At 46.6% G+C, this 14,439-nt stretch overlaps 1 protein-coding gene across 12 annotated transcripts in view; it reads left to right on the forward strand.

Annotated features, from left to right (window-relative positions):
* DLG1 (discs large MAGUK scaffold protein 1) overlaps positions 1-14,439 on the forward strand; it is a 274,255-nt gene that overhangs the window by 172,550 nt on the left and 87,266 nt on the right. For all 12 annotated transcript variants that reach the window (XM_084847875.1, XM_084847877.1, XM_084847865.1 and 9 more), the window contains 2 exons: positions 9-165; positions 552-654. In XM_084847875.1, coding sequence (XP_084704001.1) covers positions 9-165; positions 552-654 — 260 coding nt within the window. The remainder of the gene's footprint in view (positions 1-8; positions 166-551; positions 655-14,439) is intronic.

Here is a 14,439-nt window from a genome sequence, read left to right on the forward strand (position 1 = left end):
CCTTTTAGGGAGCCGCGGAAGCTGGTGCTCCATCGAGGATCCACAGGGCTTGGCTTCAACATCGTGGGAGGGGAAGATGGAGAAGGGATTTTTGTCTCATTCATCCTTGCAGGGGGTCCTGCAGATCTCAGTGGCGAGCTCAGGAAAGGAGACCGCATCATTTCGGTGAGATGGATGGTTGAAAGGAGAAAGACCAGGCGACCTCTTAGGCTGCTTGGTTTTCCTCCCATGAGGTAACATTGGCAGGAATTAGCCAGCCAGCTTGTGGCTCTGCATTGTGCAGAACAGTGATCTTGCTGGAGCCCCAAGGAGGGATTTTTGGTCCCTCCAGCAGCTTGGGCTGAGTAGTCCCTTGGAAGGTTCTGCTTCCCACTGGCTATAATTCTGAGAGTCCCAGAAAGGTTGGAGGGAGGTGTTTGCCTTGTAGGCCCCTTCCAACCCTACTATTCTGTGAGGGAGGTGTTTGCGTCCACAGAGATCCCAGCTGTAGAGTTCCATGAAACGCACCTCTGTATTTTCCTAAATGTGCCATGTTTACATTTGTTTTTTAGGTAAATGGCATAGACCTCAGAACTGCAACTCATGAAGAAGCAGCTGCTGCATTGAAAAATGCTGGCCAAGCCGTCACGATTGTGGCTCAGTACCGTCCAGAAGGTAAGTGGATGACTGAATTGATCCATCTGTCTCATAAGGTTCAGCTGCTTTAGTCAATGGAGGGAGGGGAAGAGAGACCCAGATGCTGGTGTCAAAGCCTCAGCAACCAGGAGCTTCTCAGGAGACCCGCACATGACACACCCTCACGTCGCCCCCTAGGTTGGACTGTGGCATTGTTTCTGTTAGTTTTCCAGAACTGGGGTTCTGAAGAGCATGCCCCCCACCCCCAGTCGGAATGGAAAGTCAGGAATTACGGCAGTTGCCCAGAGCAGGGGAGGCACATCAAAAACACCACGGCTGTGATCTGTTCTCAGAATTGTTTCTGAATATGGTGGGCTGCCAGCAGACTGGAAGAGGGACTTGAGCACCATTGCCCACAGCACCCACAGACCCCTTCCGAGTGTTAAGAGCGCCCTAACTGCCTCTTACAGTCTACTCCAATAGCCAACTCAAGACACAGACAAAAGGATTCTTTTCAAGGCTTTAATCCTTTTACAACTTAATGACTCTTTCAGATGCTAATCACCAGCGACTAAGCAAGGAACAGAACTGGGGAATGAAAGCAGAGTAGCCTATGCTCCAGGTTAGGCAGTTGGTCCCTGTTAGAAGGAGAATCATGGGAAGACCCTGAACTTAGGGGCTAGGGAGAGATCCTCCCTCTTTCCCTTGGGTCCTCGGGACGCGACTGTTGCTTGTGCGCCAAACGAGCGCTACGCCTCCTTTCTGCGCCCTCCATTTGTCATTGCTCCCAGCGTCAAGCATCCAGCAAGCCCCCCTCCCGCACTCTCTCGCTGCCAGGGTCACTATCTATCCCAGGAATGCTGGCAGGCGGAATCTCTGCCAGCTGCTGTGCCTGTGAGAGATGAGCGAGGTCCTCTCCCACCGATTGCTGTTCCTCCTCAGAATCAGAACTGCTCTGGGGTTCTATCGGCTCAGTTTCCACCCTGACACCGAGCCCCTCTTCCTTGGCCTCACCTGCTTGGCCTCCTTTTGAACTGCTCTTGGGTGAAGGTAATTGCCCAAGCCTGGGATGCGCCCCGAGATTTTGGGGCGGGAGGCAGCCATGTTCTGTTGTGTGTCAAGCCACAAGCAGGAGGGGAGTGTTAGAATCATAGAATCATAGAATAGTAGGGTTGGAAGGGGCCTACAAGGCCATCGAGTCCAACCCCCTGCTCAGTGCAGGAATCCAAGTCAGAGCATCCCTGACAGATGGCTGTCCAGCCTCTTCTTGAACGCCTCCAGTGTGGGAGAGCCCACCACCTCCCTAGGTTATTGGTTCCATTGTCGTACTGCTCTAACAGTCAGGAAGTTTTTCCTGATGTTCAGCCGGAATCTGGCTTCCTGTAACTTGAGCCCATTATTCCTTGTCCTGCACTCTGGGATGATCAAGAAGAGATCCTGGCCTTCTTCTCTGTGACAACCTTTCAAGTACTTGAAGAGTGCGATCATATCTCCCCTCAGTCTTCTCTTCTCAAGGCTAAACATGCCCAATTCTTTCAGTCTCTCTTCATAGGGCTTTGTTTCCAGTCCCCTGAACATCTTTGTTGCCCTCCTCTGAACCCTCTCCAGTTTGTCTGCATCCTTCTGAAAGTGTGGTGCCCAGAACTGGACACAGTAGTCCAGATGAGGCCTAACGAGTGCTGAGTAGAGGGGAACTAGTACTTCCCGGGATTTGGAAGCGATGCTTCTATGAATGCAGCCCAAAATAGCATTTGCCTTTTTTGCAGCCACATCACATTGTTGGCTCATCTTCAGCTTGTGATCGACAACAATTCCAAGATCCTTCTCGCTTGTAGTGTTGTTGAGCCACGTATCCCCCATCTTGTAACCGTGCATTTGGTTTCTTTTTCCTAGGTGCAGAACTTGGCATTTATCCCTGTTAAATGTCCTTCTGTTGTTTTCTGCCCAGCGCTCCAGTCTATCCAGATCACTTTGAATTTTGTTTCTGTCTTCCAAAGTATTAGCTATCCCACCCAATTTGGTGTCATCTGCAAATTTGTGAAGCTTCTTGTGAAGCCGCATTGGCTTCTTCTGTTGTCTTCCACCTTTTCTTCTTGTTGGAATTGCTTGTGATTGTGCCTTGAGAATTTCCTTCTTTAAAAGCTCCCACCCATCTTGGACTCCTTTTCTCGCTAGCATCGCTTGCCATGGGACCTTACTGATCATTGTTCTGAGTTTATTAAAATCAGCTTTCCTAAAATCCAGGCTACGCGTTTGACTACACTCGGCTTTTGCTTCCCTTAGAACCAAGAACTCAAGTACAACATGGTCTCTTTCCCCCAGAGTTCCTGTGACTGCTACTTTATCCACTAAGTCATCTCTGTTGGTTAGGATCAAGTCAAGGATAGCCGATCCTCTAGTTCCTTCCTCTACTTTCTGTAGGAGGAAGTTATCCGCCACACAAGTCAGGAATTTCCTGGAGGGGCCATGTTTTGCAGAATTTGTCTCCCAACAAATATCGGGGAAATTGAAGTCCCCCATTACTACTACATCATGCTTCCTTGAAACATTGGCTATTTGTTTTTCAAAAGTTTCATCCTTGTCTTCTGCTTGATTGAGTGGCCGGTAGTAGACTCCGACCACCAGGTTCCTTTTATTCTTTGCTCCATTTATTTCAACCCAGATGCTCTCAATGGGGCTACCAAGCTCCTCCTCCTGTTCTTTTTGAACAAGTTATATCCTTCAATTGCTGTATTCCAGTCATGAGATTCATCCCACCAAGTCTCAGTTATACCTATCAGGTCATAATTTCCCTCTTGTATGAAGAGTTCAAGTTCGTTCTGTTTGTTTCCCATACTCCGGGCATTAGTATATAGACATCGAAGACCATGTGCTTCATAGTCTGGCTTTCTTCCTACATGTGTCTGAAGACTATTATTGGGCGCTATCAGAGCTGTTCTCTCCATTGCAGTGCATGCGCCTACGTCCATTGTTACCCCCAACATTACATCTCCCTTCCCCATGGGATTCAGTTTAAAGCCCTCCTGATGAAGTTCTTCATGCTGTGGCCAAACACATTCTTCCCAGCCTTTGTGAGGTGCAACCCATCCCTAGCCAACAGCCCATCTTCCAGGAAGTATAGCCCGTGGTCCCAGAATCCAAATCTCTCTCGTCGGCACCACCTTCGTAGCCAGTCATTCACCCGGAGTATTTTTCGTTCCCTTTCTATCCCTCTTCTAACTACTGGAAGGATGGATGAGAAAACTATCTGGGCCCCAAAGTTCTTGAGTTTCCTTCCCAAAGCTTCAAAGTCTGACATGATCTCTTCGTAGCTCCGCTTGGCGGTATCATTTGTTCCCACATGGATGAGAAGAAAGGGATACCTGTCAGTGGGCTTTATGAGTGCAGGCAACCTTTCTGGCACGTCTCTAATTTGTCCTCCTGGGAGACAACATACCTGGCGAGTCCACGGGTCTTCGCGACATATTTGGGTCTCGATCCCACGCAGCAAGGAGTCTCCCACTACTACCACTCTTCTCTTCTTCTTGTTGTACGCCTGGGTTTCATTGCCTCTGTTTGACTGACCTTCAGCCTCTTGCTCACTCTCATGCAGGTTCCCCTGTGATTCTTCCTCTGCAGGCTGTCCTCCAGTCTCATCCGCAAGTACCTGGAATCGATTCCACAGCTCCACTGCTTCCACTGGTGCAGAGTGGCGTCTAGTTCTTCTTCTCCTAACTGTCACCCTTTTCCAAGGAGTATCCTCTATTCCATTTTTCCTCACCTCAGCATTTCTCACTGCCTCATCTTGCTGTTGCTCTTCAAGCTTCTGGTCTGCCTTTTGCTGCTGTAGTTCCCCCATTCTGTCCAAGAACTCTTCGTGTTCTCTTATTCCCTGTAGGGTCGACAGTCACCGCTCCAGTCCACTTACTTTTTCCTCCAGCAGCGTGATCAACTTGCACTTGTTGCAGGTGTAGGCCGTGTTGTTCTCAGGCAAGAAAACAAACACTGCACACACCTTGCAGGTCACCACCACTGGAGAGTCCTGTCCTTCCATAGCCTCTTTTCCCTTTTTGTGTCTAGCTTTGTGATTGTTCTAGACTAGCCTGTGCCTGCTCCTCTACTCAGTAGAGGTTAAAAGCAGAGTCCCACTGGTGTGAAAGTGTGTGTTACAAGACAAATAAATGGAAATTTAGTTAAAATAAAAAATAAAAAAAATGAAAAAAAATGTTAGGGGCCTCCCCCTTGACCTCCCCTGACGAACTCCCCTGGCCAACTCCTGTTTGCTCCCCCTGTTCGCTTGCTCTCTGGGAGCTTGCCTGCTTCTGTAGTCCCTGGACCAGCTGGAGCAGTTTGCTCTGCTCTGCTCTGCTCAGCTGGGAGGCGGGAAACAGCCAGGAGTTCCTGGCCTTCCTCTCTGTGACAACCTTTCAAGTACTTGAAGAGCGCTATCCTATCTCCCCTCAGTCTTCTCTTCTCCAGGCTAAACATGCCCAGTTCTTTCAGTCTCTCTTCATAGGGCTTTGTTTGGCTCATTTTCAGCTTGTGATCGACAACAATTCCAAGATCTTTCTCACTTGTCATGTTGTTGAGCCACGTATCCCCCATCTTGTAACTGTGCATTTGGTTTCTTTTTCCTAGGTGCAGAACTTGGCATTTATCCCTATTAAATGTTATTCTGTTGTTTTCTGCCCAGCGCTCCAGTCTATCCAGATCCCTTTGAATTTTGTTTCTGTCTTCCAAAGTATTAGCTATCCCGCACAATTTTGTGTCATCTGCAAATTTGATCAGCATTCCCTGCACCTCCTCCTCCAAGTCATTAATACAAATGTGGAAGAGCACTGGGCCCAGGACTGAGCCCTGCGGTACCCCACTCATTACCTCTCCCCAGTTTGAGAAGGTCCCATTGATAAGCACTCTTTGTGTCCGATTCTGCAGCCAACTGTGGATCCACCGGATCATTGTTTCATCTAGCCCACTTTGAGCTAGTTTGCTCATCAGGAGATCATGGGGCACTTTGTCGAAAGCTTTGCTGAAGTTGAGGTATATGATGTCTACAGTATTCCCACGGCCTACAAGGGAGGTTACTTGATCAAAAAATGAGATCAGATTTGTCTGGCAGGACTTGTTTTTGACAAATCCATGTTGGCTTCGAGTAATCATGGCATTGTTTTCAAGGTGCTTCCAGATGGATTGCTTTATGATCTGCTCCAGAATTTTCCCAGGGATTGATGTCAGACTGACTGGTGTGTAGTTCCCAGTTTTCTCCTTTTTACCCTTTTTGAAGATAGGGACAACATTAGCCCTCCTCCAGTCATCTTGCACTTCCCCCGTCCTCCATGATTGCTCAAAGAGAATAGACAGCGGTTCTGAGAGTTCTTCTGCCAGTTCCTTTATTCCTCTAGGATGCAGTTCATCTGGCCCTGGAGAGTTGAACTTATTCAAAGTAATTAGGTGTTCCTTGACCATATGCCTATAGATCTCAAGCTGCAGTTCTGCCTTCACCCTGCACTTCGCCTTTGCCAGGGGGGTTATAGACCCTCTTTTGGGAGAAGACTGAGCCAAAGTAGGAATTGAGCACCTCTGCCTTTTCTTTGTCATCTGTTATTGTTTTGCCATCCTTATTTAACAGCTGAACCACCATTTCTTTCCTCTGCCTTTTACTATGCATGTAGCTGAAGAAAGCCTTTTTGTTGTTTTTAGCATCCCTCGCTAACCTCTGCTCGTGGGTGGGAGCTTTTAAAAAAGGAAATTCTCAAGGCACAATCGCAAACAATTCCAACAAGAAGAAAAGGTGGAAGACAACAGAAGAAGCCAATGGGGCTTCACAAAAAGCTTAGGGATGACCCGAAAACAAAAAAGGACACATATAGGAAGTGGAAAGAAGGCCAAGCAACAAAGGAAGAGTACAGGCAGGTAGCACAGAATGGCAGGGATGGTGTCAGGAAGGCTAAAGCTGAGAACGAGCTGAGGTTAGGGAGGGAGGCTAAAAGCAACAAAAAGGCTTTCTTCAGCTATGTGCATCGTAAAAGACAGAAGAAAGAAATGGTTGTTCAGCTATTAAATAAGGATGGCAAAATGATAACAGATGACAAAGAAAAGGCAGAGGTGCTCAATTCCTACTTTGGCTCAGTCTTCTCCCAAAAGAGGGTCTATGACCCCCCTGGCAAAGGCGAAGTACAGGCTGAAGGGGCAGGATTGCAGCTTGAAATCAATTGGCATATGGGCAAGGAACACCTTAATTACTTCGAATGAGTTCAGATCTCCAGGGCCAGATGAACTGCATCCTAGAGGAATAAAAGAACTGGCGGAAGAACTCTCAGAACCTCTGTCTGTTCTCTTTGAGCAATCATGGAGGACGGGGGAAGTGCCAGATGACTGGAGGAGGGCGAATGTTGTCCCTCTCTTCAAAAAGGGTAAAAAGGAGGAACCTGGGAACTACAGACCAGTCAGTCTGACATCAATCCCTGGGAAAAGTCTGGAGCAGATGATAAAGCAATCCATCTGTAGGCACCTTGAAAACAATGCCGTGATTACTTGAAGCCAACATGGATTTGTCAAGAACAAGTCCTGCCAGACGAATCTGATCTCATTTTTTTGATCAAGTAACCTCCTTTGTGGACCATGGGAATGCTGTAGACATCATATACCTCAACTTCAGCAAAGCTTTCAACAAAGTGCCCCGTGATACCCTGATGAGCAAACTAGCTCAAAGTGGGCTAGATGAAACGACGATCCGGTGGGTCCAGTTGGCTACAAAATTGGACTCAAAGGGTACTTATCAATAAGACCTTCTCCAACTGGGGAGAGGTAACGAGTGGGGTACCGCAGGGCTCAGTCCTGGGCCCAGTGCTCTTCAATGTTTGTATTAATGACTTGGAGGAGGAGGTGCAGGGAATGCTGATCACATTTGCAGATGACACCAAATTGGGCAGGATAGCTAATACTTTGGAAGACAGAAACAAAATTCAAAGTGATCTGGAGAGACTAGAGCGCTGTGCAGAAAACAACAGAATGGCATTTAATAGTGAGAAATGCCAAGTTCTGCACCTAGGACAATGAAACCAAATGCACAGTTACAAGATGGGGGATACGTGGCTCAACAGCAGTACGAGCGAGAAGGATCTTGGAATTGTTGTCAAACACAAGCTGTATATGAGCCAACAATGTGATGTGGTTGCAAAAAAGGCAAATGCTCTTTTAGGCTGCATTAATAGAAGCATCGCTTCCAAATCCCGGGAAGTACTAGTTCCCCTCTACTCAGCACTGGTCAGGCCTCATCTGGAGTACTGTGTCCAGTTCTGGGCACCACACTTTCAGAAGGATGCAGACAAACTGGAGAGGGTTCAGAGGAGGGCAACAAAGATGATCAGGGGACTGGAAACAAAGCCCTATGAAGAGAGACTGAAAGAACTGGGCATGTTTAGCCTTGAGAAGAGAAGACCGAGGGGAGATAGGATAGCGCTGTTCAAGTACTTGAAAGGTTGTCCCAGAGAGGAAGGCCAGGATCTCTTCTCGATTATCCCAGAGTGCAGGACACAGAATAATGGGCTCAAGTTACAGGAACCCAGATTCCGGCTGAAAAACGTCCTGACTGTTAGAAGAACAAGCTGAAGCTGAACCCTGACAAGACCGAGGTACTTTTGGTGGGAGACAAGAGGAGGTTGGGGGATGTTGACCTGGTGTTGAATGGGGTACGGTTACCCTTGAAAGACCAGGTCTGCAGCTTGGAGGTCATCTTAGACTCCCAGACAGCGCTGTACCAACTCCATCTCGTATGGCGGCTGCGCCCCTACCTTCCCGACCATCTGCTCCCATCAGTAGTATATGCCCTGGTCTCCTCTCATTTAGACTACTGTAATGCGCTCTACGTGGGGTCACCCTTGAAGACAGTTCAGAAGCTGCAGCTGGTACAGAATGCGGCGGCTCGCCTGATTAAAGGCTGCTGCTGGTGAGATCATATCACTCCAGTGCTGAAGGAGCATTATTTTCCAGTTGTTTTCCGGGCCAAATTCAAGGTGTTGGTTTTGACCTTTAAAACCCTATACGAGTCCGGCCCTTCCTATCTCAAGGAGCGCCTCCAGCAACACCAGACAGGCCACTCAACAAGATCAGCCTCAGAGGGCCTTCTCTCTTCCCCATCAGTCAGGACACCTAGGCTGGTGAGGATGAGGGAGAGGGCCTTCTCCGTGGTGGCCTCTACTCTGTGGAACTCCCTCCCTAGGGAACTCCGCCATGCCCCCTCTTTAATGAGCTTCTGCCATGCATCAAAAACATGGTTGTTCAGGCAGGCGTTTGGGGTGGGCTAGGGTAATTTTAAAAATGTGATGTTTTTAATGTTGAATTGTATTGTATGAACTGTTTTTATTGTTGTACATCACCCAGAGTGGCTGGGTGACCGGCCAGATGGGCAATTAATAAAATGAATGAATGAATGAATGAATGAATGCATGAATGGGACCCATGACCTAGGGTGGTGGTGGGCTCTCCCACACTGGAGGCATTCAAGACAAGGCTGGACCGCCATCTGTCATGGATGCTCTGACTTGGATTCCTGCATTGAGCAGGGGTTGGACTCGATGGCCTTGTAGGCCCCTTCCAACCCTACCATTCTGTGTTTCTGTGATTCTATGCTGCCGTGTGGACTTGGGGGAGGGGAGCATGGCAAATGCTGTGCTTGGGAAGATCTCCACATGGTGGAGCAGAGAACGGTGCTGTCGAGGTCTTTTCCACTCCTCTGCCTGGGCTGGCTTTGTCTGGGTCATGAGGGCAGCCCTCTGGCAAAGGGGAGATGCCACTTCTGCGCAGGAGGTTTTGGAAGCAGTGCTGCCCTGCCATCCTCCGGCTTCCGGGCATCATTTGGCTGGTTTTAGCTGGACTTGTCAGCCCGGTGGCAACACGTAAGCAAAGAGCTCTGTGAGAGCTGAGTGCATGCCGGCGGCCTCGCACGGTGCGTCTGTCAGGGCCTTGTCCTGCTCAAGAACACCATCCGCTTAGACCGGATTAGACTAGGCGTAAAGAGGGAGGTGGTGTTGCAGAACCCAGAGTCAGAGAGACCACAGAGTGAAGGAAAAAGAGATTCTTTATTTAACGCGTGGGCTTAAGGCTGGAATCATTTCCAAAGAGCCAGAAGCCCCGAAATACATCAGCACATTGTTTTTATAGACATTGTGACACATATGAAACAGCTCCTCCTCCCCCTCCCGTGTGGGGTTGCAGTCCTCTACATTTCTTCTCCTAGCACTATTGTTTATAATACAAGAACTGGGTTATAGGGTAGCCATGATAAGGAGAGAACAGAAGAGAACAGCAGAGAACAAGATACACAATTGTATGACCTTTGACAAGATAAGGAATTCCTGTGTCTCGTCAGCTTACAACAATATATTCAAGGGAGAAAGAGCTCAGCAAGAACATGAAGCATGAGACTGCATGAGGCTACTTAGTCTGACCCCCGATATGGCTGCTACATTCCCCCCTTAAATGCATAGTTTCATTACAATTATAGCATTTCTGATAACCATACAAAGCTTTTTGTGACATACATATTACTTAGCCTCTTGTTGGGCTATTAGAGCGTAGAGGGCAGCAGTTTTACTAGCTGAGACATAAAACAGATTGGTTAAACAGCTCATAAGACAAGGAACGCAGAGACATAACAGAACTTTTATGAACAACACTGGTAGAATTAGGATGAACAATGCTTCAAGCCAGCTAAGATCTGGAAGCCAAAGGGTCAACTAATTGAGCTAATTGTTTTGTCTTATTGTTTTGTTAGCTACTATATTGTGCAGCTTGTTGATTTGTTCATCTACAGCATTGCCATTATCAGTTAAGTTAAAACAACAGAGCTTTTGGTGTGTCTCACAACTTAAATGATGAAGAAGGAAGAGGTAATTTATACCAGCTCTGTTTTCTAGAACTGCACCTCTTAGATCACGCAACTCTTTATTTAACAATGACAATGCTCGTGAGGTGGCATTTATGCTTTTGGCTAAGCTGCAAGCTAACCGGTTGATTTCCAGACCATTAGCCAAGGCTAAACCTGGAACCCTAACCAGTGACATTGCTAAGGCCAATTTTTCTGAGTCAAAATATAACTGCACATGACTATTACAATTTTTAGTTAGTTGGAGTGCTCGAGGCTGCTGTCGATGGATTTTCTCGGGCTACAGGGGAAGAATTGGCACTAGGCGGCTGAGGCAACATGGGTGGTGATTAGACAAGTTGGCAGGAATGAATGACCAAGTGTGGGAACTACATGTCTAAAACCATCCATGAGGCAAAAGTATGTGGACATCATTAAAAGATATGTTTTGAATTTTATTACAGTGGAAGGGGGCCAGGGATAGCTTTATATTTTCTGGAAAATTTTTTGACAATTAAGCATTTGTGCACACGTAGCATTTGTATCAGCAATGATGGGGGTGCGTAGAGTGAACTTTGTAGGGGGTAGGATCTTTGCAACCACGCCCCAATTAGCATTTTGGGAATAAGTTGAACTTACACCATAAACTCTTAACATGGTATCTTTTTGAATTTTCCCAGGATGTCTACAGACAGTTATTAGGCAAGAGCTAATAAGCCTGTTTGCAGGTATATCTCTTGGCAAACAAAAATGTTTTACTTTCGTGATGTTAGCCAGGTGAAGCCAGTAATTATCAGCAAATCACTGGGACAAACTTCTCCTTCCAGGGGCAGACCCCCCTTTTTGCACCTTATTAAGGAAACACAATGCAACACTGCTAACACTACAACACGCATGTTTGATCTTCTTTGGGATCTGACCGTACGCTGGGCAGCTATTCACCTGGCAAGTGCAGTAGGGTCTAGTCCCCTTCTTCAATTCTCCAGTTGCAGGTCTGACCGTACGCAGGGGGACAGTCTCCCGGTGTGCCCACAGTAAGGTCTAGCCTGAGTCTTCTTACTGCTTTTTTAGAATGATTTTTAAAGGATTTTCAGGATTGCTGTTTACAGTCTACTCTCCCCCTCTCGCTCTCTTGACTCGTGTCCAATGTATCCAGGGTTTAACTCCAGCTGCTTTCATAGCTGCGGGGGTGGAAAGTATAACAGTTTTTGGCCCTCTCCATCTGGAAGTCAAAGGGTTATTTTTCCCTCTTTAACTCATACTTTAACTCTTGGTTGGAAAGGATGAAGTTCTGTGATGGGAATGGCTTATTTTCTAAGACAAAGCGACGCTGGGCTTGAAGAACTTTGCCCAGTGTTTGGACTTCTTGTTTAAGGCTAACGTTTGCTTGCTCTTGATGCCGCTCTAGTGTCAATCATTAAGTCAATGTCACGGACCCTCACAGTCAATGTCACGGCCCCTCTCAAGCTGTCTCCCTCTTCGCCCATTCTGGCCCCTTTGGTTTTCTCCTTTGTGTATTTGATTTATTTTATTTGGGCATTCATGCCACTAATGTCCATCTTGTCCACACTGGGCACACTGGTTCTTTTTTAAGAATCTTCTGCCTCTGCCGGGTCTTCTTCTTTTTTTCTTTCGTCCACGCCACGTCTTCTTGGGCCTCTGGGTTGAGGGAGGGGGGTGTACTGGCGATAGGCATTTGAAAGACGCTCCAAGTACGCTCTGGGGCCTCGGTGGCACCTTGCAGCACTTTAGACACTTTGGTCATATTAATTGACTTCTTCATTCCTGCCTTCATGGCTTCTAACAGCAGGGTTTGATACTGGGTGAGGCGCTCTAGCCCCACTTGTGTTTTGGGATTCCAGCGGGGGGGGGGGGGTTACTTACAAGGAGACTTTATTGGGTAACTTACAGCACACAGGCGTACTTAATGGTGGGATCATTCTCTGAACCACGAACTATTGGGCTTTTCTGAACCACGAACTATTGGGCTAAATGGGTTTTATACCATACATGTTACCCATGAGGCAGCACAACACTAGCAAGCATTTTCAGCATAGGCTAGAAGTGTTTGGTTCTCAGGCACAGCTTTCTGTAAACAACTTCGCTTCCCAAAGTGCTTGATAACACTTTTATTCATTAGTATGGGAAGACAAATTTTTTCTCTTTCTTTTGCTTTCTTTTTCTTTGCTGATCTGTCTGTATTGCAGATCATGTTTCAAACTTTTTACATAATACTTTCTGCTCCATGCACCAGCCTTGTCTCTTTATTTGTCTTTTTTAAGTTAAACTCGCTTACTTAAACCTTTCTGCCTTACACTATTCCCAATGACACACATTTGGGATAGGCTCTTCTCCTTCTAGTTACATTTTTTTCATCTTAAAGAACTATTACATTATTGTGGCTACTTTACCCCAGGTAATAAGCTCCAGGCACAATCAGCTGCTTTTAATTTACCCTGGGGGCAACTATGGCCACGCTTCTTTTTTACAAATGTTTTTTCTTTGCCTCTTGCCTTTTCTTTCTTTTTTTTTTTCTCTCTTCTCTGTCTGTCTGCTACTTTCTCTATTCCTTCTTTTTTACTTGCTTTTGTCTTTCTTTCCTTGTCATCCATTGGGAACCACACTTAGTATCATTTGGAGTTGCAACTAACACTAATCTGCAAATATCACATATATTTTATGATATCTAAGAAATCATAAAATATACACAACAGACTTTTTCCTGCAATTTAACACAATGAATGGAAAACACTTTTTGCATGGTAAGGCATGATGGAGCAGATCCAGCAATTATACTGCTCTTCTGGCTGGAAGCTCAGGGCCCATTAAAATCAAGGGACGGGCATACCCACACACGCAAAGAGTTCTAGGTCACCATTTTTGCCTTGGCAACTCTATGCTGCATGAGTTCTGGCAGAAGGAAATTAAAAGTTATAGATCAAACTCAGCCTGCTGTACACTGAGCTGACTACAAACGTAGACACATGGTCCACAGCGATGAGAGTTCAAGTTTATCAAAAGCTTCACAGCACTGTCCATGGCAAGTCTTTGGCAATTTAAAATTTTAATTCATGTGCAGAGTGTCTCTATAAAGCCCAGACAATGATGGAGGCAAACAGAGAAGGCTCTGGGCAATGAAGATGAGATGTTTCCAGCAAAGGCTCTCCACTTTTGCATCAGTTTAAAAAGGGAAAGTGTGGCCTACACCCCTTCTGACAGACAAGAGCCTTTAACTTTTTAGCAAGGCCTCTGTCTAAACAGAGCGGCACAGCTCAGCTCTCTAGCCGTGACGCTTTAACCTGGGCAACTCCTCTGTAAATTTTATTTTACTTCTGTCAGGTTCTCTCAGAGACATTTTGAAAACTTACTCTTTTTTTTCTTTTAACCTGGTACACGAAAGCACTGAAACACTGAGTGCCGAAACTCAGGACGCTGGGGGGTGATGGGCATCGCCTTATACTTGCATTTTTCAGGCAGCCATTAATCTTCTTCGGGGAGGCGGTGGGGTGATTTGCAGGACTTCAAAGGCAAGCTTCTCAGTTTGTTTGTATTTGTAAATCCCAAGCTTAAAACAGGACACGATGAGGAACAGGGCCGCCAAATTCTTGCTTTGGCACGAGCAACAAATAACTCGGGTCAGCTTTCTTCGCTGGGGTCTCAAACAGGAAAACAGTCTTAATTTAAAGTTGTAACATCACTGACAGCGTCAGCCAGCCAGCTACACAGATCTCATTGTTTTTTAAGACAGTTGCTCCAATATCTTCTTTTCTTCTCAATCAGGTTGGGTCTCCCAGCTTACACAGTTTATTGCAGCTTTCAGGAGCATGGCAGTAGCGTGATTTTGGCTTGGCCAGGAACATGCTGTCTGGTTTCTCGGTCTCTTCAGCACACACCCTTAGGCAGTGTAACACTGGACACTCAAATCAGTGAGATTTCTTCATTGCAGGGAATCCCACGGCAAAAGCTTAATGGTTACGCTC

This window comes from Heloderma suspectum, chromosome 3 (genome assembly GCF_057233095.1).
Source record: "Heloderma suspectum isolate Gila_16-S chromosome 3, 16-S_ref, whole genome shotgun sequence".
In the NCBI taxonomy this organism is placed as follows: Eukaryota; Metazoa; Chordata; class Lepidosauria; order Squamata; family Helodermatidae; genus Heloderma; species Heloderma suspectum.